General features: G+C 39.0%; 1 protein-coding gene across 2 annotated transcripts in view; it reads right to left on the minus strand.

The window, feature by feature from the left end:
- Positions 1–13,158: 13,158 nt before the first annotated feature.
- LHFPL3 (LHFPL tetraspan subfamily member 3) overlaps positions 13,159–23,798 on the minus strand; it is a 502,517-nt gene continuing 491,877 nt past the window's right edge. Inside the window, exon 3 of one of the 2 annotated variants that reach the window (XM_004382615.1) lies at positions 13,159–15,488. In XM_004382615.1, the coding sequence (XP_004382672.1) occupies positions 15,460–15,488 (29 nt within the window). In that variant the 3' untranslated portion in view covers positions 13,159–15,459. The remainder of the gene's footprint in view (positions 15,489–23,798) is intronic. The other variant, XM_004382616.1, reaches the window with a different exon arrangement.

Raw genomic sequence — 23,798 nt, forward strand, 5'->3', positions numbered from 1 at the left:
GAGTTAGTATTTGAACCCAAGCAGCATCTTCCTTTCGGGCTTAACCTTTACACAATTGTATGTTTAAACTTTACACAATTCTTCCTTTCCAAACAAAATGTCCATTAGATTAGTTGGCAAGGGTTGGATTTATCTATCTAGGAGAAATACACTGTTTATGTGAGGGTAATGATGGTAAAAACTAAAGATCTCGGTAAAAGAGCTAATACAAGAAGCTCAACAATCTCTGTGGTATACGAGGATCTGAGTCTTCCATATTTATGCTTAAAAAAATTCCATACTTATGCTTAAATTTTTTTCTTTATCTGTATGACACATATGAGGGTACCTTGTGTGCTGTGTACAAGAACTAGTTCTCTATATATTTGCAAATATAAATCTTCATTTCAAAATATGGAACTACATTGTTCTTGAGGCCAAATAACCCAGTAAAACCAAACGAAATCCATTGCCGTAGGGTCGATTCTGACTCATAGCAACCTTACAGAACAGAGTAGAACTGCCCCAATAGGGTTTCCAAGGAGCGGCTGGTGGATTCAAACCGCTGACCATTTGGTTAGCAGCCGAGCTCTTAACCACTACACCACCAGGGCTCCAAAGGCAGACCTACAGAAATGCACTGTGGGATTTTGAAATTTGCCACGGATTTACCACTAGATGGCAGTACAAATCAATTTTAAAAAATCCGACTCCATTCTGTAGTAAGGAAAGCACCTTCATCATTTTTGACATGATCAGGGCAACTGTATTTAATTCTGAGTGGATTTTAATCACCTGAAAGAGAATTCACAAGCTTTGTTAAAGCGGAAGAATTGGAAAGTGTAAAAGCTTTTGTTTAATAAAGGAAAAATGCTTCCAAAATTTTAGAAATGTCCTGCTTTTTTGGAAACTTTGCATCAGCAAGATAACTTCATATCCACAAACTACCAGCATTCCTTCAGTTCTCCAACTTGGTCTGGTTAAGACTCAGCCTTTAGTTCATAACTGCAAACCTACCTGCCAATTTAGTCCTTGGGAAAGTTCAGTTAATGCCAGAGAAAACTCTAATACTTAAATAATTTGGGAAGTTAGGTCTGACCCACAGGTTGGTTTGACATCTGAGCCCTGGGCCTATTGACCTGTGGTTGAGATAATGGAATAGATCACACACATTAGGAGGGATTTCCCAGCCTTTTGTTGGAGAGCGCGTGGGCATTGGGCAGTGCGAGGTATGGTAAATGCATTTATTTATCTCAATTCTCGAAGGTTTGGCTCTCATCATTTGAATTTTAATGATCTAACTGGCATCTTGCCTAGATGAAAGGATTAATGTTTTATTTCAGAGAAGGCTCTACCCTTGGCCCTGGATCCTAGATGTTCTCAAAACAGCTAATGAACTTAGAAACTGATTCTTTTTTTTCTCTAGCTGTCATATGTAATTATTAATTTCTTCTAGAAGGATCACAGGGAACCAGCATCAAAGAAATGGAATCAGCTAATCTCCCCAAAAAATTAAAGTCTGAGGACATGACTTTTGAAAGGCAAACATAAGCTGACTTCTGTGTAGAGGTTTGAGGCTACCTTTCCACACTGAACATCTGGTGAACACAGCTCCACCAAGAGCCAAAATGTATCTGAAAGCCATTGTCAAAGCAAGGAGCCAGACATCTGGGGTCAAGACCTTCCCCTGCGACGTTATGGGCAAATCATTTAGTCTCTCTGAGCCTCAAAGTCCTCATTTGTAAAATGGGCATATTAATACTTCACAGGAGTGTTGTGAGATTCAAATGAGATAATGGACATGAAAGTACTTGTAAGCAATACGGTTGTTGTTGTTAGGTGCCATACAGTCAGTTCTGACTCATAGCAACCCTATGTACAAGAGAACAAAACACCGCTCAGTCCTGTGCCATTCTCATGATCATTGTTATGCTCGAGCCCATTGTTGCAGCCACTGTTATCAATCCATCTCGTTGAGGGTCTTCCTTTTTTTCACTGACCCTCTTCTTTACCAAGCATGATGTCCTTATCCAGGGACTGGTCCCTCCTGATAACATGTTCAAAGCATGTGAGATGAAGTCTCGCCGTCCTTGCTTCTAAGCAGCGTTCTGGCTGTACTTCTTCCAAGACAGATTTGTTCTTTCTTCTGGAAGCCCATGGTACATTCAATATTCTTCACCAACACTATAATTCAAGGCATCAGTTCTTCTTCGGTCTTCTTATTCATTGTCCAGCTTTTGCATGCATACGAGGCAACTGAAAACACCATGGCTTGGGTCAGGCACACCTTAGTCCTTAATGTGACATTTTTGCTTTTTAATACTTTAAAGAGGTCTTTCGCAGCAGATTTGCCCAACGCAATGTCTTGTTTGATTTCTTGACTGCTGCTTACATGGGCATTGATTGTGGATCCAAGTAAAATAAAATGCTTGACAATTTCAATCTTTTCTCCATTTATCATGATGTTGCTTATTGGTCCAGTTGTGAGGATTTTGTTTTCCTCATGCTGAGGTATGATCCTTTACTGAAGGCTGTCGTCTTCGATCTTCATCAGTAAGTGCTTCAAGTCCTCTTTGCTTTCAGCAAGCAAGGTTGTGTCTGCTGCATAACACAGGTTGTTAATGAGTCTTGCTCCAATCCTGATGGCGCATTCTTCTTCATGTAGTCCAGCTTCTTGGATTATTTGCTCAGCATACAGATTAAATAAGTATGGTGAAAGGGTACAATCCTGACCCACACCTTTCTTGACTTTAAACCAGACAGTATCCCCTTATTCTGTCTGAATGACTGCCTCTTGGTCTAAGTACAGGTTCCTCATGAGCACAATTAAGTGTTCTGGAATTCCCATTCTTTGCAATATTATCAGTAATTTGTTATGATCCATACAGTCGAATGCCTTTGCATAGTCAATAAAACAAAGGTAAACATCTTTCTTGTATTTTCTGCTTCCAGTCAAGATCCATCTGACATCAGCAATGATATCCCTTGCTCAACATCCTCTTCTGAAACTGGCTTGAATTTCTGGCAGTTCCGTTTCGATGTACTGCTGCAACAGCTTTTGAATGATCTTCAGCAAAATTTTACTTGTGTGTGATATTAATGATATTGTTCGATAATTTCCACATTCTGTTGGATCACCTTTCTTTGAAGTGGGTACAAATATGGATCTCTTCTAGTTGGTTGGCCAGGTAACTGTTTTCCAAATTTCTTGGCATAGATGAGTGAGCTCTTCCAGTGCTGCATCTGTTGGTTGAAACATCTCAATCGGTATTCCGTCAATTCCTGTAGACTTCTTTTTTGCCAATGCCTTCAGTGCAGCTTTGAACTCTTTTTTCAGTACTACCAGTTCTTGATCATATGATACCTCCTGAAATGGTAGAACATCGACCAATTCTTTTTGGTACAGTGACTCTCTGTATTCCTTCCAACTTCTTTAAATCTTTCCTGCACGTTGTAATATTTTCCCCGTAGAATCCTTCAATACAGCAACCCAAGGCTTGAATTTTTTCTTCAGTTCTTTCAGCTTGAGAAATGCCGTGCATGTTCTTCCCTTTTGATTTTCTAACTCCAGGTCTTTGCACAGGTCATTATAATTCTTTGTCTTCTTGAGTCACCCTTTGAAATCTTTTGTTCAGCTCTTACTTCATCAATTCTTCCTTTTGCTTTAGCTACTCTATGTTCAAGAGCAAGTTTGGGAGTCCCTTCTGACAACCATTTTGGTCTCTTTTTACTTTCCTGTCTTTTTAATGACCTCTTGCTTTCTTCATGTATGATGTCCTTGATGTTGTTCCACAACTCGTCTCATCTTTGGTCACTGGTGTTCCATGAGTCAAATCTGTTCCTGAGATGGTCTCTAAATTCAGGTGGGATATACTCAAGGTCATACTTTGCCTCTCGTGGACTTGTTCTAATTTTCTTCAACTGCAACTTGAACTTGCATATGAGCAATTGATAGTCTTTTCTGCAATCGGCTCCTGGCCTTGTTCTGACTGATGATATTGAGCTTTTCTATCATCTCTTTCCATAAAGGTAGTCGATTTGATTCCTGTGTATTCCATCTGGTGAGGCCCACATGTATAGTTGCTGTTAATGTTGGTGAAAAAAAGTATTTGCAATGAAGAAGTCATTGGTCTTGCAAAATTCTATTATGCGATCGCTGGCATCGTTTCTATCACCAAGGCCATATTTCCAACTACCAATCCTTCTTTGTTTCCAACTTTTGCATTCCAATCACCAGTAATTATCAATGCCTCTTGATTGCATTTTGATCAATTTCAGATTGCAGAAGTTGGTAAAAATCTTCCATTTCTTCATCTATGGCTTTAGTGGTTGGTGCATAAATTTGAATAATAGTCATATCAGTTGGTCTTCCTTGCAGGCATATGGATTTTATCCTATCACTGACAGCACTGTACTTCAGCACAGATCTTGAAGTGTTCTTTTTGATGATGAATGTAACATCATTTCTCTTCAATTTGTCATTCTTGGCATAGTAGACCATATGATTGTCTGATTCAAAATGGCCAATACCAGTCCATTTTAGCTCACTAATGCTTAGGATATCAATCTTCATGCATTCCATTTCATTTTTGATGACATCCAATTTTCCTAGATTCATACTTTGTACATTCCACATTCTGATTATTAATGAATGTTTGGAGCTGTTTCTTCTCATTTTGAGTTGTGTCACATCAGCAAATGAAAGTCCTGAAAGCTTCACTCCATCCACGTCATTAAGGTCGACTCTGCTTTGAGGAGGCAGTTCTTCCCTGGCCATCTTTTGAGTGTCTTCCAACCTGAGGGGTTCATCTTCTGGCACTATATCAGACAATGTTCTGCTGCTATTCATAAGTTTTCATCGGTCATTTTTTTCAGAAGTGGACTGCCAGGTCCTTCTTCCTAGTCTGCCTTCGTCTGGAAGCTCTGCTGAAACCTGTCCATGATGGATGACTCTGCTGGTATTCGGAATACCAGTGGAAAATCTTCCAGTATCACAGCAACACTCAAGTCACTCCAGTACAACGAACTGACAGACACACAATAACAGCCAATATTTGGATAGTACCAAGCTGTATTATTGCTTTTATCATGTCAATCTATTCAACCCCATTGTCCCTACACCCTCACCAATAAATGATTGCCACCTCTCCCACCCCAAATCTTCTAGTAATGAAGACTGGAAACCCAAACATCATCTTTCTTCTCTGCCTATCCCTCATCCGCCATATCCCAATCAGTCTTCACCTCTCAGTCTCCATTTCCACTAATGGAAAATTCTCCTAATTGTACTTTTTACTTCTAATTTAGCCTCACTTGACTCCATCTTGTTCACTGTTGAAGAAGTAATCCTCTTAAAAATCACACTTTGATTATATCTTTCCCTTATTCAAAAAACTTTTCAATAGTTTCTCATTGCTTGAAGAATAAACAAACTTCAAATAGTTAGAATTAAAACACCCACTACTTAAAGAATACCAACTGACACAAAAGTCACACATACAGAAATCAAAACATAGGTTATGTAACCAAAGGACTTGCTAACAATTTCTACTTCTCACTCACACAGTCTAGACTTTGGGACAGTACATCCGAGACTTGCCTTCATCTCTGTGGTCATTTAAGTGGACCCTAGCCATCTGTTCTACTTATCCCAGCCTCCATGATGTTTTCTGCAGCACTTAGTATCCATCTCACTCACCCATCCCTTAGGATCTTCTGCCAACAATATTTAATTTACTTTTTGAGAGTATACCCTCTTAATAGAAGTTAGAAACTTACAACTCACTGGCTGAGCCTGACCCCTAGATTTTTTTTTTTTTTGACACTTGCAATGTTGTTCTGCCATGTGTTTAAAAATATATTGTCTTACCTGATAATCAGTATATAAAGAAATTTTGTCTTGTCTTAAAAAACTAGAAAAGCTGGCAGCACTGGGCTCTGAGGTTCACATGGTAACAACTGAGGTCTTGAAAAAAGTTGTTTATGTTGCTGTTTCCACCTTCTTCCAATTTTTTCCCCCAACCCACTGCTTATATTTCTACTATTTCATGAAGACTGCTCTTGTCAGCATCACCAAAACCTCTGTAATTGCCAAATCCAGTGGTCTCTGCTCTCATCTTCCTTGAGCTCTCAGCACCATGAGATGCTTGATCACTTCCTATTTCTTGAAATGCTTTTCTCCTCCTTGGCTTCCATAACACCATATTCCCTTTTTTTCCCCCCTACCACATTCCCTCTTGGTCTTCTTTGCTGGCTCCTGTTGTCTGCTCCACTTCTCAGGTCAGAGTGCCCAAGGCTTCGGGTCCTCTTTTCTATTTGTATATTCTTCCTAAGTGATTACATCCAGTCTCAAAGTTTTAAAAGTCATCTATTTGCCATGATTACTAAATCTAGGTTTCTAGCCTAGACTTCTCCTAGAACTCCACACTTCTACATTTAACTGTCTATGTGACATCTACACTTGAATTTCTAATAACCATTTTCAGCTTAAATTACACAAAAAAGAAAATTTGGATTTCCATACCCCAAACCTGCTCCTACTCCTCTTCTTCGTATCTCAGTAAATGGCACTACCATCCACCCTCAGAGCATAAAACTAGGGCCATTTTTGATTACTTTCTTTCCCTCATCTTCTACATTTAATCCATTCACAAGTCTTACATTCCAACAAAACATATCTGTAGTAGATGCTATGATGTGCCACCTACACTCCCTTAAGTACTAGAGAACTTATTCCTGCAGCTATTGGCAGTGCTGTCACCTGACAGTCCTCTGCCCCCTCTGGAAATTTCCCTTGGCTGAATAAAGCCACCTCACCCAAAGTCACAATCTCTTCCTGGGGGCGAGTATACACATACAGTGACTGAATAGTGTTTGACTGTAAAGGCCCAACCCCTCATGTAACACAGGACAACTCTGAAAGGTCATCCAGCTTCAGCACTCCCTGTTGGGTCAGCTGAGGCCTTCAGTGAGATTGCATCACAGCCCAACTTCTCCTTCTGCCCAATCCTGCTTCCTTCCCTTCCCTTTACTTCTCTTTCACAAATGTTGATCCTGAGAACCCTATATAATAAATTTTCTGCATCCTAATTTTTCTCAGAGTCTGCTTTCCAGGAAACCTGATCTGCACCACTATCTTAATTTATCCACTCCTTTCCATCTTCACTATTACTTTTCTAGTACAAGCTACCATTTTCTCTCTCCTTGACTATTGCAATAGCTTTCCCCCATTCTCTGTGCTTCTACTCTTGACCCTTATCGTCCCCTTTCCTCACAGTTTTCAGTTCTCTTTTTTATATGCTAAATTTATTTTCTATTATTTAATTAAACATATTTGATACATGTAAAAATATAACATATAGATAGATATCTATAGATATAGATACAGATATATAGATATATACTTTAGGAAACATAAAATAAATCCATGAATCCTCCAACCCAATTTAAGATCAAGACAAAAGACTTGAAATATTATCAATACTATTAAAGTTGCCTATATACCTTTCCTTGATTGCAACCCTCCTTATTTCCTAGAAGTGACTACAATCCTGAATTTTGTTTTTATCAGTCCTGTGTTTGTATCTCTATAGTTTTAACATATATATATTTATCACTAAATGGTTGTTTTTGAGATTTATTAAAATGGCATCATAGTGTATTTTCTGCAGTTTTTTTTTAACAAAACAAGATGGTCGTAATATTGATGATTTGATGCTTTTAACTGAGGTTTATTTATTTTCATGAGGTATACCCATTGCCATAGAGTAGATTCCGACTCATAGTGACCTTATAGGACAGAGTAGAAATGCTCTATAGGGTTTCCAAGGCTGTAATCTTTACGGAAGCAGACTGCCACATCTTTCTCCCTACGAGCAGTTGGTGGGTTTGAACCAGGGCTTAGAAATGGTTAGTTCCTGTTGGAACATTTGCTGAGAAATTGCATTTCTAAAAAGTTGCCAAGAAGTTATACATTAGAATCACCTGTTAAAATGTAGATTCTGATTCAGTATATTTGGGGTGGAAATACAAATTCTCAGGAGGGGTTCGAACCGCTTACCTTTCCGTTAGCAGCGAGTGCCTAATCAGTGTGCCACCAGGGCTCCTTTCATGAGGTATTAACCCGTTAACCCATTGCTGTCAAGTAGATTCCAACTCATAGTGACCCTACAGGACAGAGTAGAACTGCCCCCATAGGGTTTCCAAGGAGCTGCTGGTGGATTCGAACTACCGGCCTTTTGGTTAGCAGCCGAGCTCTTAACCACTGTGCCACCAGGGCTTCTCATGAGGTATAGTAGTATTAAATTAATTAATTAAAACGTAAATTGTGACTAACCCACAATTTGCTTAGCTATTCCTGTTGATGAACATTTGGGTTTTCCATTTATGTTCTTATTTTTTGGTGCTTATGTGCAAAAATTTTCTAGCCTAAATAACTTAGGAGTAGAATTGTTGGGGTTTAGTGTATGCAAATGTTCAGTTTTACAAGATAATGTCAAACTGTTTTTTGAAGTGTTGGTACCAATTTTTATTTGAATTCCATTGCTCTACAACCTAATTTATGCTTAGTATCATCAGACTTTTAATTTATGTCAACCAAATAGGTAATATTATCATTGTGCACTTAATTTGCATTTCCTTGATTGCTAATCAAGTTGAGTATCTTTTCATATGTTTGTCATTTGTGTTTCCTCTTCTATTGAATTCCTGTACATATTTTTTGCTCATTTTTCTATTGTATGGTTTTTTTCAGTTTGGCTTTTAAAAGTTTTGATTTTTAAGAATCCTCTATATATTCTGGATTCATATACTTTTTTTGGTCAGTAATATATATTGCAAAGATCTGCTCCCAATTTATGTCTTTTTTGATAAACAGAGGTCTTTCATTTTCATGTGGTTGAACTGATCAATTATTTGCTTTATGATTTTTGAGTGTTGTTTAAGAAATCTTTCCCTTCTCTGAGATCATCTATATTTTCTTCTAAAAGTTAAATTTTTGCCTTTCACAGTTAAGTCTCTAATTCATCTGGAGTAGATTTTTATGTATGATTTGAGTTGGAGAACTAACTTCCTTTTTTTTCCATATGGCTAACTATGAAGAAATGTGAAGGATCTGAGATTTTACCCTACTTGTAAACTAACAAGTTAGCCTTCCAGTTTCATGGATGCTGGTTCTAGCCTAAGGACTTTATTACTCATGGCACAGCAAGTAGTATGAACATCATGCTGGCGTGGGTTCCTCTTGTCCTAATTTCCAGAGACCTATGTGAGATGGCCAGATGATTCCTGCACTGCAGTGGGTGGCAGTACAGGAGAGGAACCCTGAACTTAGGAAACCTAAATCTTTATAATGGGCAATAAGTCTGCCTTACCTTTGTCCCAGAGGGAGATATAAAGATTATAATGATCAGTAAACAAACCTGGAAAAATTTCAGCCATTTTCTATTCAAATATTGCTTCAGTCTTGTGATGGTTAAAGTTGTGTGTCAACTTGGCCGGGGCATGATCCTCAGTGGTTTGACAGTTATGATGTAGTTTGGCTCTGTCTTAGTTATCTAGTGCTGCTATAACAGAAATACCACAAATGGATGGCTTTAACAAAGAGAAATTTATTCTCTCACAGTTTAGGGGACTAGAAGTCCAAATTCAGGGTGCTAGCTCCGGGGGAATGCTTTCTCCCTCTGTTAGTTCTGGTGGAAGGTCCTTGTCATCAGTCTTGCCCTGTTCTAGGAGCTTCTCAGTGCAGGGACCCTGGGTCCAAAGGACGTGCTCCCTATCAGCTCTTGTTTCTTGGTGGTATGAGCTCCCTCTGTCTCTCTGCTCGCTTCTCTCTTTTATATCTCAAAAGAGATTGACTCAAGATACAACCTAATCTTGCAGATGGAGTCCCACCTCATTAACATAACTGCCTCTAATCCTGCCTCATTCATATCATAGAGGTAGGATTTACAACACATAGGAAAATCACATCAGATGACAAATTGGTGGACAATCACACAATACTGGGAATCATGGCCTAGCCAAGTTGACACACTTTTTTGGGGGATACAACTCAGTCTATAATAGCAACTTTTTAATGATGTAATTACCTCCATAATGAGATCTGATATAATGTGATCATCTCCACAATGAGATCTGTTGTGAGCAGCCAATCAGTTGAAAGGAAATTTCCTTGTGGGTATGGTCTGCGTCCAATATAGGTGGATTTTCTGGCAAGGCTCACTGGCTTTTGCTGCTCTGGATCCTGCAGCTGGCTCCTGTTCATCTGACTGCTCGCTCTTGGGACCTGAGCTAGCAGCTTACCTGCCGTCTTACCTGCCAATCTTGGGATTCATTGGCATCTACAGCCTGTGATCCAGAGGCTTGCTATCTGACCTTCTGATCTTGGATTTTCTAGCACCTGTGGCTATGTGAGTCAGGAGAAGCCTCCAGTCTGACCCACAAACTTTGGACTTTCCAGCCTTTACAATTGCATGAGCCATTTCCTTTATATAAATCTCTCTCTGTGTATATTTATATGCTATACTGGTTTTCCTTCTCTAGAGAACCCAGCCTAAGACAACTCCTATTCTCATTTCTTTTACTGGCACTCTGAGTAGACATATATATCTTCTTAGTTGCTTAACCTCTTTGTCATTTTTCAGCCCTTTGGCTTTCTGTAATGCATTCTGGGAAACTTCTTTAGATCTGTCTTCCAGTTCATAAATTCTCTCTTCAGCTATACCTAATTTATATTTAATTTGTACATGATATTTTAAATTTTAAACTTCAACGATTATATTTTTCATTTCTAAGAATATTTTTGTTTTTCTTCAAATCTCTTTGGTTATATCTGATGGATTCTTTATCCTGATCATTTTTTATAGATACCATCTTTATCTGCTTTCCATATAAAACATGATTATTTTGTATTTTGCATCTGATAATTCTATGGTTTACTTGTGTATGTTTAGTAGTTTTTTATTCTGAGTGCATACTTTGTCGAACTTTATTGGTGGGATCTATATTAAGGATGTTTTCCTCCAGAGAAGATGTGTGTTTGGATCTGCCAGGTATCAGAGGTCCTATCGAGCACTTTAATTTCTTGGCTTGGGGTTTCCTTGACCTTATGCAGAGTGTAAATTTGAATTCCTGACTTGAGGGGCCAGACGTGTGGCTACAAATTTCAGGAGGTGGCTATTATTATTCTGATTTTTCTCCACTTAAACCAGTGTGGAGTTCTTGATCGGCTTCCTTTGCTAGCATTTTTCCTGGGCCACCCTTGCCTAAAATTGTAACCGTCTTCATATGTATGGCTTAGGGTGGGAATCTCAAATTTAAGCTCACCCAACTCCAATGGCCTAAGGTTTAGTTTCCTGTTCTCTACAGGCAATCCCAGTTTTTACAATTGCTTACACTTTATATTCAGTTTTCAATTCACTCTTCTTTTTTTTAATGCCTTTGGAACTTTACTTTCTTGCAAGCTAAACTGTGCATTAAAAATCAGTTCATTGTAATTTATCCAGGATGTAGTAATATTGTATAAGGAGGGCTTTTTAGAATATCTGGTTCATGCTGCTAGAAGCAGAAGCCAAGATCTTTTAAAAATGTAAAATAGATTATGCCACTTCCTGCTTAACACCCTCTAATGGCTTTTTCTCACACTTAATAAATGTACAAACCATCCTGGCTCAGCTCATTCCCGGCTCAGCTCACACACACACACACACACACATACACACACACACACACACACACACACACACACACACAAACACACACTGCCCCCCTCAGCCTTGTTGTTCCTCAGGCATACTGAGCTCATTCCTGCCTTAGAGACTTTACATTAGTGACTCCCCTGTCTGGCACACTCTTCCCTCTCCACATGGCTGACTCCTTCTTATCATTCAGTCTTACTATAAATGCCACCTATTCAGAGGCCTTCCCTGACTAGCTACCACATTTCTCTATCATATCACCCTGTTTTAATTTTCTCATCTATTAAGCCCCTGGGTGGAACAAATGGTTAAATGCTTGGCTGCTAACTGAAAGGTTAGCAGTTCAAGTCCACTCAGAGGTACCTTGGAAGGAAGGCCTGGCAATGTACTTCTGAAAAATTACCATAGAAAACCCTACAGAGCACAGTTCTACTCTGACACACATGGGCCACCATGAGTTGGAATTGACTTGATGGCAATTGGTATGGCACCTATTATTTATTATGTAATGTTTTCCTGTTTATCATCTATATTCCCCTGCTAGAACATAAGACGTACAAGATCAGGAACATTATCTGTCTGGTTTATCACCATCTTCTCAGGTTTGGAACAGTTCCTGGCACATAGTAGAGACTCAGTACATACTTGTTGAATAACTGAGACTGAATATTGGCTTTTCATTCTCTGTAGGCAGGACCTAGGCTCTCTAGCTCTCCACAGTTGCCATTACTTCCTATTATCTCTCCAATTCAGCTTGCTTTGTTAATTTACTTATCTACCTGGCTCCTGTAGGCATTTGAGTTTTCAATCCCTGATCACAAATGTCACTCTAATTATACCTTCAGCATTTTGAGAGTAGAGGCTATGTTTTATATTTCTGTTTTTCCTTCAACATCTTTCATACAATATGAGAAATTAATATTCATTGAATATCTTCTACCTGTCAAGCACAACACTATAATTTATATCCTCACAACAATGCTATGAGGTGGGCACCGTATGTCCATTCTACAGATGAAGACACACTGAGGATAAGAGTTCCTCAGGGTCATACAGTAAGCAAAGTATCTGGGACTGGAAACTATCTAGACCTACATTACCTAGTCCGTTGAACTATTGTGAAAGGGTTGTTCATATCTGAGGGAGAGGTGGTTGTTTTCAATCTGCAAAGTGGAGATGGAGTGATTCATTGGATATTTCAGGTCAAGTTTACTTGGACAGTCTGGCTATTTACTTTGTTATCGATTTTGCACCATTGAGCCTATGAAGATTTATCTTAAGATATATCTAAATTTGGCTATAAGAGGCTTTGGAGCCCTTAATCATGCCTTCTACATGAGGGTCCTGCATCTCTAATAAATGTCTGATGTTGGCAAATATTATGGAATTCAGCAGCAAGGAGATTTCCTGAAGGTAATTTCAGTCACACCATCCACCTGTCCCTGGATTATAGGACAAAGAGACACTGAATGTACCAGCATTCTTTTAAGTAACAAAATCTTTTTATTATTATTTTTTACAGAAATTCAGATATTCCAACAAATTTCTCTACATTTCCTGGACCTTAAAAAAATTACACACAACTTTTGGACACAATACAACAGAACAGAATGAGACGGGGAGTCACTTTTTTTGTTAAAAAAGATAAAAACATACTTCTTATACTTAATATTTAGTGATTTACATGTGTATTACCTATGTACAAATGGTACGTCATCAGTGATCCATCTTCAGAGCACTGTGGTCTGCTAAATTACACTTAGGTTTTATGGCAAAAACATTTTTGTGACATTTGCACATGGATAGGAAGTACTTTTTCATTTTTGTTACACTGCTATTACTGATGTATGACTCCCTGTTGAATCTGTAATTTACTTCGAATAGAGAAAGCCAATACCTTCGGTTTTTATTGTAGATAAAGTAGTGAGGTACTTCCCTTTAAATAAAAGGTGAATTCTTGAAAAGTTGTGTGTAATTAAATTTAGTAAGTATGTTGTTTTGACTGCAGTAGGAGAGCTAATACTTAAAGCAACAAATAACTCCTAGAATGGCTAATACATTAGTTACAGATAATAAGTAATCCTTTATCTTAGTTCTTTAGAAAATCCACACTTTTGTATATTGGGTTTACTCATTTGAGCCACGTGTGTAATATACTTTTAGCCATTTGAAACATGATCCAATTTATGGCGAAAAGGTGGCTAGAAACCAGACACATTTGGCTGAAACAGGAGCGAGGGTAAGAGAAATCAACCATGATCTGTATCACTTCTTGTAGTATCCTCTGTCTTATGTTTTAGTGATATATGCTAATTTGATCTTAATCTTGAGTCTATGAATGAAGGCATTCTATACGTCCATGTTTTCTGCTCAGGTATACAACATGGTTGGGTTTACACTGATTATCTCTGCATGTACATTTTTAGCTTGTGCTTTGCTTTAGGCTATTGGCTATTCAATATTAAATATTTTTCTGTTGTTGGATTTTGGCAGGATGTGTGGTGAGGGTGATGGTGGGGTAAGCCTGGGAGCAAAACACTGTTGAAGACAACTGGTTAGTTGTAAGTATCTCCAAATGCCCAACAGCTGAAAAAAAATTTGAGTGTTTCTGAAGCCAACATTAGTAGATAAAAAGGCAACTCACTCCTACCAAGTTTCTTTGACCTGTATAAGTATATATTCATTTATTTCTAAGGCTATTAAATTATTATTTATTTTGTTAGTACCACTTACTATGATTTAGAAGTAGATTTGATGGAATGATTGCTTTTTTTTTAAACAAAAATGAGTGCATGTCAGTAAGGAAAATAGAGGATATGCATTTCTGATGACATGTATGGCAAAGAAATAGAAAAAAAAAATCAGAGATATTTTAGATACCTATTTATAAAGTATATTAAATTCCTATGCATATACTAGGGAGTATTAGAAAAAAGTGTTTATTTGATAGCAGCCTATATATTACATGTGAGCATCCAAGGTGAAAATGAGCTTTCTGTATTTTTCAGAGTTCCTTGATGCTGTTTCCTGAAAGATAGGGAAATCTATATTGCTTGGGAACCTATGATGTAAAGATGTACTTCCTGTAATATACAGCTTGATGGAGTAATAATATATGTCAGAAACACTTTCTCAGTAATAACTTGTACAAACAGATTAAACTGAACACAGACTTGGTGAAAAGTCTGAAGCTTTACATCTCTTAATAACGGAGAGGTTTTAACTAATGACACAGTGAAATAAATGAACGGCAGAGATGGAGAATCAAAAGTCATGTCTCCTATGAAAACATTCAGAGGCATTTCCTAAGACGCTTCCTTAATAAATGTTGCTTGATCAGCCTCTTGGCTATTGAGACAGGAATAATTTAGAACTGACTGCCTTTTTTAAATGTTGAAAGATTAAAGCTTTTTGTTTCAGTTTAATTAAAAAAGGACAGTTTACAAACTTCAGTACATATGTATTTTACATGTTAATTCTAGCATATTTATATTTCTCTTCCTTAAAATATTTCCTGAATGTGATATCTCAGTGAATGTTATCTGATCTTATTCAATGACAGTTTCCAATGAGCTGGTGTTTAATCCACAATTGCATCTCTTTCCAGAAAAATCACTCCCATCTCTGCCAATCTAGATTTAGGAAGTGCTTTGACAAGTGGATGTTTCACTCTCGTCCATATTCATCTCTGTATTCTGACTTCTCCCAAGTGTCTTCCTTCTTGATGTTGATGTACAAAAGCTGTTATTCAATTTGTTTAGCTGTTGTTCGATTTGTTTTGTGCTCATTCTAGAGAATATTGGCTTAGCAGAACTGCAGAAAGGGTGGGGCAGGGGTACGGTAGGGAAGAGAGAGAGAGACGAAATGAATCACTTTCTGTTAGCAAGATTTTTGTGCACAATATTTATCACAGAATAACCACACCAACAAACGGTTAAAATGCACTTTAGATTTGTTACCAAAGTAGATTGAAAAGTCTGAGGTTTCTGTTCCATTAAAACATACAGCACAGTCTTTCCCAGGAAGGGGGACGCCCTATAATCCAGACATATGTATTCCCTCCATCAGGGTCAAGATTATAGGCTGCTTTGAAGAATGTAGAATGATCCCAAGCATTACTGATTTTTCTGTCTGGCATGGAATTTTCTCACTTGAGAGTTTTTCTTTTCTTTCAAATTTTTACTTAGTTACTACATAATCAACCTTATTTAACAGGTATAAAAGAAATGATTATAAAGATGAATCACCTACAATCCATTCATCTTGACACGCCATTTTCTTCCCATCTTTCCAGTCTTTATCTAAATGCACTTATTTTATGTAGTTGTATCACAGTATAGGTAACATTTTAATGTTATACTAAAAACAAATTTTTACATTTCTACTGTCTACATAATGAGCATCAATGTCTAATGGCTGTATAATATTCCATTCTATTCTTATTCCATTTTCAACTATTTCACTATTGTCAAATATGTAGGTAGGTTTCTGATTTTTTTTTAAATCATGAATAATGAACATCTTTGCATATAAAGTTCTATTCTTTTTAATCCTTTCTTTAGGACCAATTCTCGGGGGATGGCTGCTTCTCCTTTCCTTTAGCAGACCAGGGACTATGCCTGTATCAACACAACTAGACCACAAATAGTAGAATCAACTCCATTCTTGGATGATTTTCATAGACTTCAGTACTGGTAACCAGGGCTTAAACCCAAACCCATTGCCGTTGAATAGATGCCAACTCATAGCTACCCTGTAGGACAGTAGAACTGCCCCATGGGATTTCCAAGGCTGTAATCTTTATGGAACCAGACTGCCACATCTTACTCCCCTGGAGTTGCTGGTAGGTTTGAACCACTGACCTTTAGGTTAGCAGCTGAGTGCTTACCCAGTACGCCACTGTGAGGATGGGTAAGCGCATCTTGCTGGCCACAGTGTGGCAGATTTGGTCTGAAAGGAGATCACCTATTTGGTTTTGCATCACAGAGCACTTTGAAACATAAATTGTAATAGAACAAATGGCCCATTATTCAGCTATTCACCTCTTTCCACTTCACAAGATGAGATTATGACTTCTGAATGTGTGCTAGAGAAACCTCTGAAAAATGTTGTTGTTTCTAATAATTATTCCCTTTTCGTTCTAACACACTTTAAAAAATCTTATGCACATTATGATTTTAACAAACTTCTCTCAGCAAGGGAACTCCCAGTTACTTTAATGCACCCAGACTTCACAGGGGATAATTGAAATATGATCATGTCATAATGATGATTAGGCTATAATGACTCTCTGAGATTGAATCACGCTGGCAGAAGCCCTATGGGAGGGAATGCTTTCTTAAGATGTTATTAAAAGCAACATAAGCAATCCATGGATGTTATCCAGTGCTATAGGTGGTTCTGAACCCTGGGTGGTCTCTGCTCTGCTGCAGAGGAAGTTCTCCTGCTAGCTGGAATCCAAAGTTGAGTTTGTGGCTTCACAATTCTACTATTCTAGCATCCTTCACTGACATTTTTCTATTTAAAATCCACAAGACTGAATGTTTGGGTTTCCAGTAAGATGGTGAAAGGTGGTAGCTGGAAGTGGAGGGAGAGAGGAGTAGGTAGAGTTATAAACATACGAAAAAACAAAACAAAACAAAACCCACTGCTATTAAGTCGATTCCAACTCATAGTGACCCCATAGGGTTTCCAAGGTTGTGGATTTCTATGCAAGCAGAGGATCACATCTTTCTTTCTCCCATGGAGCTGCTGGTGGTTTTGAACCACCGACCTTTTGGTTAAAAGGCAATCGCTTTAACCATTGCACCACCAGAGCTCCTTAAACACTGAAGAGAGAACATGAGTGTTGAGAAGTAGCTAGGCATGTGGAAGAGTAGGGAGCACCTGAAAGTGCCCAGAACCATATGCCTGTGATGCAAGGGAAGGGGGAGGGAAGAGGTTAGTCCCTGTTTTCCTGATGTTCTCATATAACCAAAAAATCTAGTTGCCATTGAGTTTATTCTGAATCACAGTGACCCCATGTGTGTAGAACTGTGCTCCACAGGGTTTTCAATGGCTGATTTTTCTGAAAGTAGATCCACCCAAGGCACCTCTGGGTGGACTTGAACCACCAATCTTTCAGTTAGCAGTCAAGTGCATTAACTGTTGCACCACCCCAGAACTGCAAGACACTGCTGCACCGCATACCAGAGAATGGTACCACCACGCAACAGGAACCCTCGGGCATGCCAGAGTTCTGCAGATGGTCTTGTGCTAAAAATAACCATGAAATTTGTTCCAGTGGTGATCTGAACACAAACACTCCCCATACAATATCAGGAAAACACTTTGCTGGGAGAGTAAAATTAGAAGCTATTATGATTACTTAGATGGCGTGCACACCTGAAGGCTTGACAAGGGTTGACTGTTCGAATAGATTTGTGAAGCCAGTAGATGGAGGGGGATGAAAGGTCGGGTTTTCCTCTCTGGATATTTCCATCACTCATTCAGTCTTAATGACTGTGAGACATACGAGGACAGCCTGCAGAATTCCGTGGTAGATCAGTGTGGCTACACCGTGATTGTTGCTTTATAAACCATTCTGCTCTTTTAAAAAGTTTTGCTAACATTTCCTATGCACCATGGATGTTGCATAGCTCAGGGGAGGAAATTTAAAAGATGTCACATTCTTCCAGGTTTGTGCAGAGCAGGATGTGAATAAATGTCATTCAATGTTGCCTTAGATCTTTGTTCAGTCGAGTTTGTCCTTGTAACATGTCATGGCTCTGAGTTGCCCATATTCCTTTTCCAAAGGGCTCTTTGCAGATCTTTTTCAAAGCTGTCATCTGAATCACTGCTCATGAAAGCAGTATTTATAATGGGTGCATTGTCCAGACTACCTAAATATTGCGTTGTTGAATTTTCTACATTTTAGGGACTTTGAAAAGTCTCCTGTGGTTGGCTTCTGCTGATTGTTCCTATCGACCTATTCAGTTAGCTCCTGGAGTCCCCTAGGTCTGCATAGCTAGGGGCCAGGCATGTCTTAGGGAGTGAAATGCTCAGTGGGAGTGGTCAGGCTCTTAGGAGAATCACTGGCTGGATTCAGAAGGATTCCCCAGCTGAATCCTTCCAAAATTCCTGACCTATACAAATGTGAGATGTAATAAAAATGGTTGTTTTAAATCACTAAGTTTTGGGATAGTTTGCTATGCAGTAATGAATAACTAGAACAGTGGGCCAATGTCCTTTTCTCCAACTGTGGCTTAGATATACTGCATTAAATATGCTATAATGACACGTGTGGCTGTCAGTTAGTAAGGCTCACAGGTCAGAAAGTGTACCATCATCTTGCACCCATTTTTTCTTCCTGACACACAGCTTCTAGAGGAGCAATATCTGAACCCCAGCCTTCACTTACTGGCTCATCTATAGTCTTTCTTTGGAGGATCATTGGTTTGTCTTTCAAGTGGTCTAACTGCAGGGGCTTTGGATCTGTGCTGAGAATAAATGCATGCTCACAACATTCTTTTAGGCTGAATTAAGGTCTAATCCTGGTTTTGATTGTAGATTGATTATCATTAGCTTTATTGATCATTAGAGGGCTCAAGTTTGTTGTGATTGTTCATTTGTTTGTTGTCATTGGCCAGTGGGTTGGTGAAGAAAGAGACTAGGGTATATGACCATTGTTAAGTCTTTACTTGTATGCCACCCTCCCACTCATTAAACTCCATCACACTCCCTCTGGCCCCTGACTATGATGATTTAAGAGGACAAACAGCTGGATAGGAAGTTACCCCCCCCCCCCCCAGTTACTAGCCCTTCTGTACTCTCTAATGCCTTCTCCCCTCAACCAGAAGGGAAGCACCAGCATTTCTTTCTGGGAGTTATAATTTATTTGCATCCACATACTTAGCTGCAGGGGCAGATCAACCAGTAAGCAAGGTACACACGGGTTTACAGTAAGCAAAGTGCCCATGGGCTTAATTGTGTTTACTTACTTATCGCCCATGGGCTTAATTGTGTTTACTTACTAATCTGTAGTACACAATTTCACATGGAGCCCTGGTGGCGCAGTGGTTAAGAGCTCGGCTGCTAACCAAAAGGTTGGCAGTTCGAATCCACCAACCACTCCTTGGAAACCCTATGGGGGCAGATCTACCCAGGCAGTTCTACTCTGTCCTTCAGGGTCGCTGAGTTGGAATCGACTCGACTGCAATGGGTTTAACGGATTTTTCACCACATCAACAGGTGAAATTGTGTACTACAGATTAGTAAATAAGTACGTGTAAGCCTGTGTGTGCCTGACTTATTGGGTAATCTGTCCCTGCTTAGCTGTTCACAGCCCAAGTTTCTCAGTGGGTTTGAGCTAATGCATGTGATTGTGTCTGCTTGGTGGCATCTATGGTTTCATTGCCTGGGTGCTGAGCAGAAGGATGAGGAAAGGGACAGAAAGGAAACAAACAAGGAATATTGTAGTCTTTGGCTCTGTTCAGGTAGGACCAGTGACTGTTTTGACTTTCAGAGCAGAAAGAAAGATACAAAATAGAAATAACTTACTCCCAGAGAATGAGACCCACCATCCTTCTGTCATAGGCTCATTTGGTTTCTTTCTATCAAATTATCACTCACCTGCTTCATAGCACTACTTGCAATCCATAATGATCTCGTGTATGTTCTTGTTTTCTGTTCCTCTTCCCCACCAGAATGTGAGCTCCAGGGAATCAGGGACTCCTCTGTCTTTTTAAAAATTTTTTTTATTGTACTTTAGATGAAGGTTTACAGAACAAACTAGCTTCTCATTAAACAGTACATATATTGTTTTATGACAGTGGTTAACAACCGACAACATGTCAACACTCTCCCTTCTTGGCCTTGGGTTCCCTATTACCAGCTTTCCTGTCCCCTCCTGCCTTCTAGTCCTTGTCCCTGGGCTGTTGTGCCCCTTTAGTCTCATTTTATTTTATGGGTCTGTCTAATCTTTGGCTGAAGGGTGAAACTCAGAAGTGACTTCATTACTGAGCTAAAAGGGTGTCCGGCGGCCATACTCTAGGGACTTCTCCAGTCTCTGTCAGGCTGGTAAGTCGGGTCTTTTTTGTGAGTTAGAATTTTGTTATATATTTTTCTCTAGCTCTGTCCGGGACCCTCTGTCTTGATCCCTGTCAGAGCAGTCAGTGGTGGTAGCCAGGCACCATCTAATTGTACTGGACTCAGTCTGGTGGAGGCTGTGGTAGTTGTGGTCCATTAGTCCTTTAGGCTAATCTTTCCCTTATGTCTTTGGTTTTCTTCATTCTCCCTTGCTCCCGAAGGGGTGAGACCAGTGGAGTATGTTAGACGGCTGCTTACAGGCTTTTAAGACCCCAGACGCTACTCACCAAAGTAGAATGTAGAACAGTTTCTTTATAAACTATGTTATGCCAATTGAGCTAGATTTTCACTGACACAATGGTCCCCAGCCCTCAGCCCTGTAATTTGGTCCCTCAGGGAGTTTGGATGTGTCTATGGAGCTTCCATGACCTTGCCTTGTATAAGTTGTGCTGGCTTCCCCAGTATTGTGTACTGTCTTACCCTTCACTAAAATTACCACTTTACTGTCTAGTGTTTTTCCATCCCCATCCCTCCCCTCCCTCATAACCATCAAAGATTGTTTCTTTTTGTGTGTAAACCTTTTCATGAGTTTTTATAGTAGTGTTCTCATACAATATTTGTCCTTTTGTGATTGACTTACTTCACTCAGCATAATGCCCTCCAGATTCATCCATGTTGTGAGATGCTTCGCAGGTTCATCATTGTTCTTCATCATTGCGTAGTACTCCATTGTGTGTATGTACCATAGTTTGTTTATCCATTCATCTGTTGATGGGCATCTAGGTTGTTTCCACCTTTTTGCTATTGTGAACAATGCCGCAATGAACATGGGTGTGCATATGTCTATTTGTGTGACAGCTCTTATTTCTCTAGGATATTTTCCTAGGAGTGGGATTGTTGGATCATATGGTATTTCTATCTCTAGCTTTCTAAGGAAGCACCATATGGTTTTCCAAAAGTGTTGTACCATTTTGCATTCCCACTAGCAGTGCCTAAGAGTTCCAATCTCCTCGCAGCTTCTCCAACATTTGTTCTTTCCTTCTTCTTATTTGTGCCAGTAATGTCAGTGTAAGATGGCATCTCGTTGTGGTTTTGATTTGTATTTCTCTAATGGCTAGTGATCTCAAGCATTTCCTCATGTGTCTGTTAGCTGCTTGAATGTCTTCTTTGGTGAAGTGTCTGTTCAGTTCCTTTGCCCATTTTTTAACTGGATTATTTGTCTTTTTGTTATAGAGGTGTTAGATTTTCCTGTAGCTTTTAGAGATTAGAACTTTGTCGGATTTGTAATAGCCAAAAATTTTTTCCCAGTCTGTCGGTTCTCTTTCTTACTTTTTTGGTGAAGTCTTTTGATGAGCATAAGTGTTTAATTTTTAGAAGAGCCCAGTTATCTAGCTTATCTTCTGGAGTTCGTGTGTTATTAGTTATGGTTTTTATCCTGTTAATGCTGTGTATTAGGGCCTCTAGCATTGATCCTATTTTTTCTTTTATGATCTTTATAGTTTTTGGTTTTATACATAGGTCTTTGATCTATTCTGAATTAGTTTTTGTGTATAGTGTGAAGTATGGGTCTTGTTTCATTTTTTTGCAGATGGACATCTGGTTTTGCCAACACCATTTGTTAAAAAGACTGTTTTTTCCTCATTTGATGGACTTTCGGCCCTTGTTGAAGATCAGGTGACCATAGGTGGATGGATTAACATCTGGGTTCTCAATTCTGTTCCATTGGTCAATGTATCTGTCACTGTACCAGTACCAGGCTGTTCTGACTCCCATAGCTGTATAGTAGGTTCTGAGGTCCGGTAGTGTGAGTCCTCCTACTTTATTCTTCTTCTTCAACAGTGCTTTACTTATCTGGGGCCTCTTCCCTCTCCATATAAAGTTAATGATTGGTTTTTCCAACTCTTTAAAGAATATTGTTGGTATTTGGATTGGGATTACATTGTATTTATAGATTGCTTTGGGCAGAATTGTCATTTTCACAACGTTGAGTCTACCTATCCATGAGCATATGTTTTTCCATTTATGTAGATCCTTTTGGGTTTCTTGCAGTAGTGCTTTGTAGTTTTCTTTGTATAGGTCTTTTATATCCCTGGTTAGATTTATTCCTAAGTATTTTATTGTTTTAGGGGCTATTATAAATGGTATTGTTTTCCTGATTTCCTTTTTGTCATTCTCTTTATTGGTGTATAGGTGGCTGTTATTTTTTTAAATGCGAAATAGTATAGGTAGCACCATCTCATTCTTGAAAAACCAGATATATACACTAACCAACACTAACATAAGCAAATCATGTAAGCATTTATGTTTCCCTCAGATAAGATGACTCAGTGGTTCAGAGTGTGGACACTGGGACCAGACTGTCTGGGAGTGAACTGTAACTTTGGCCACTTACTAGTTCTGTGTACCTGGGCATTCTACCTGACCCAGTTTCCTGATGTGTAAAATGGGGATCAGAGTAGCCTCCCTCATAGGGCTGTTGTGAGCATTAGATAAGTTAGCACATAGAACAAGCCACGTAATATGTTAATCACTCCTGTTATTAGTATGATTATTATTGTTTGGAGTTGGATTTTTACCTTGATATATATCCCTGGATGGTGCAAATGGTTAATATGCTTGACTGCTAACTGAAAAGTTAAAGGTTCAAGTCCACCCAGAGGCTCCTTGGAAGAAAGATCTGGCGATCTACTTCCGAAAAATCAGCCACTGAAAACCATATGGAGTACAGTTATGGCACACATGGGGTCATCATGAGTTGGAGTCAATTTGATGGTAACTGGCTGTTTTTGTGGTTTGGTATATTGATATATCTGTATTTGTGCATCTAATTGCTGTATTTAATGCTTCCCCTCATTTAGCACAGAATTTATAATAGGGAAGTGTCATGGTTTGAATTACGTCCCCCCAAAAAATGTGTATATCAGTTTGGCTGGGCCATGATTCCTGGTACTGTGTGATTTTCCTATATGTTGTAAATCCTGCCTGTATGATGTTAATGAGGGAGGATGGGTGGCAGTTGTGTTAGTAAGGCAGGACTTGATCTATAAGACTGGATTG

Source organism: Trichechus manatus, unplaced genomic scaffold, assembly GCF_000243295.1.
Source record: "Trichechus manatus latirostris isolate Lorelei unplaced genomic scaffold, TriManLat1.0 scaffold00096, whole genome shotgun sequence".
Taxonomy (NCBI): domain Eukaryota; kingdom Metazoa; phylum Chordata; class Mammalia; order Sirenia; family Trichechidae; genus Trichechus; species Trichechus manatus.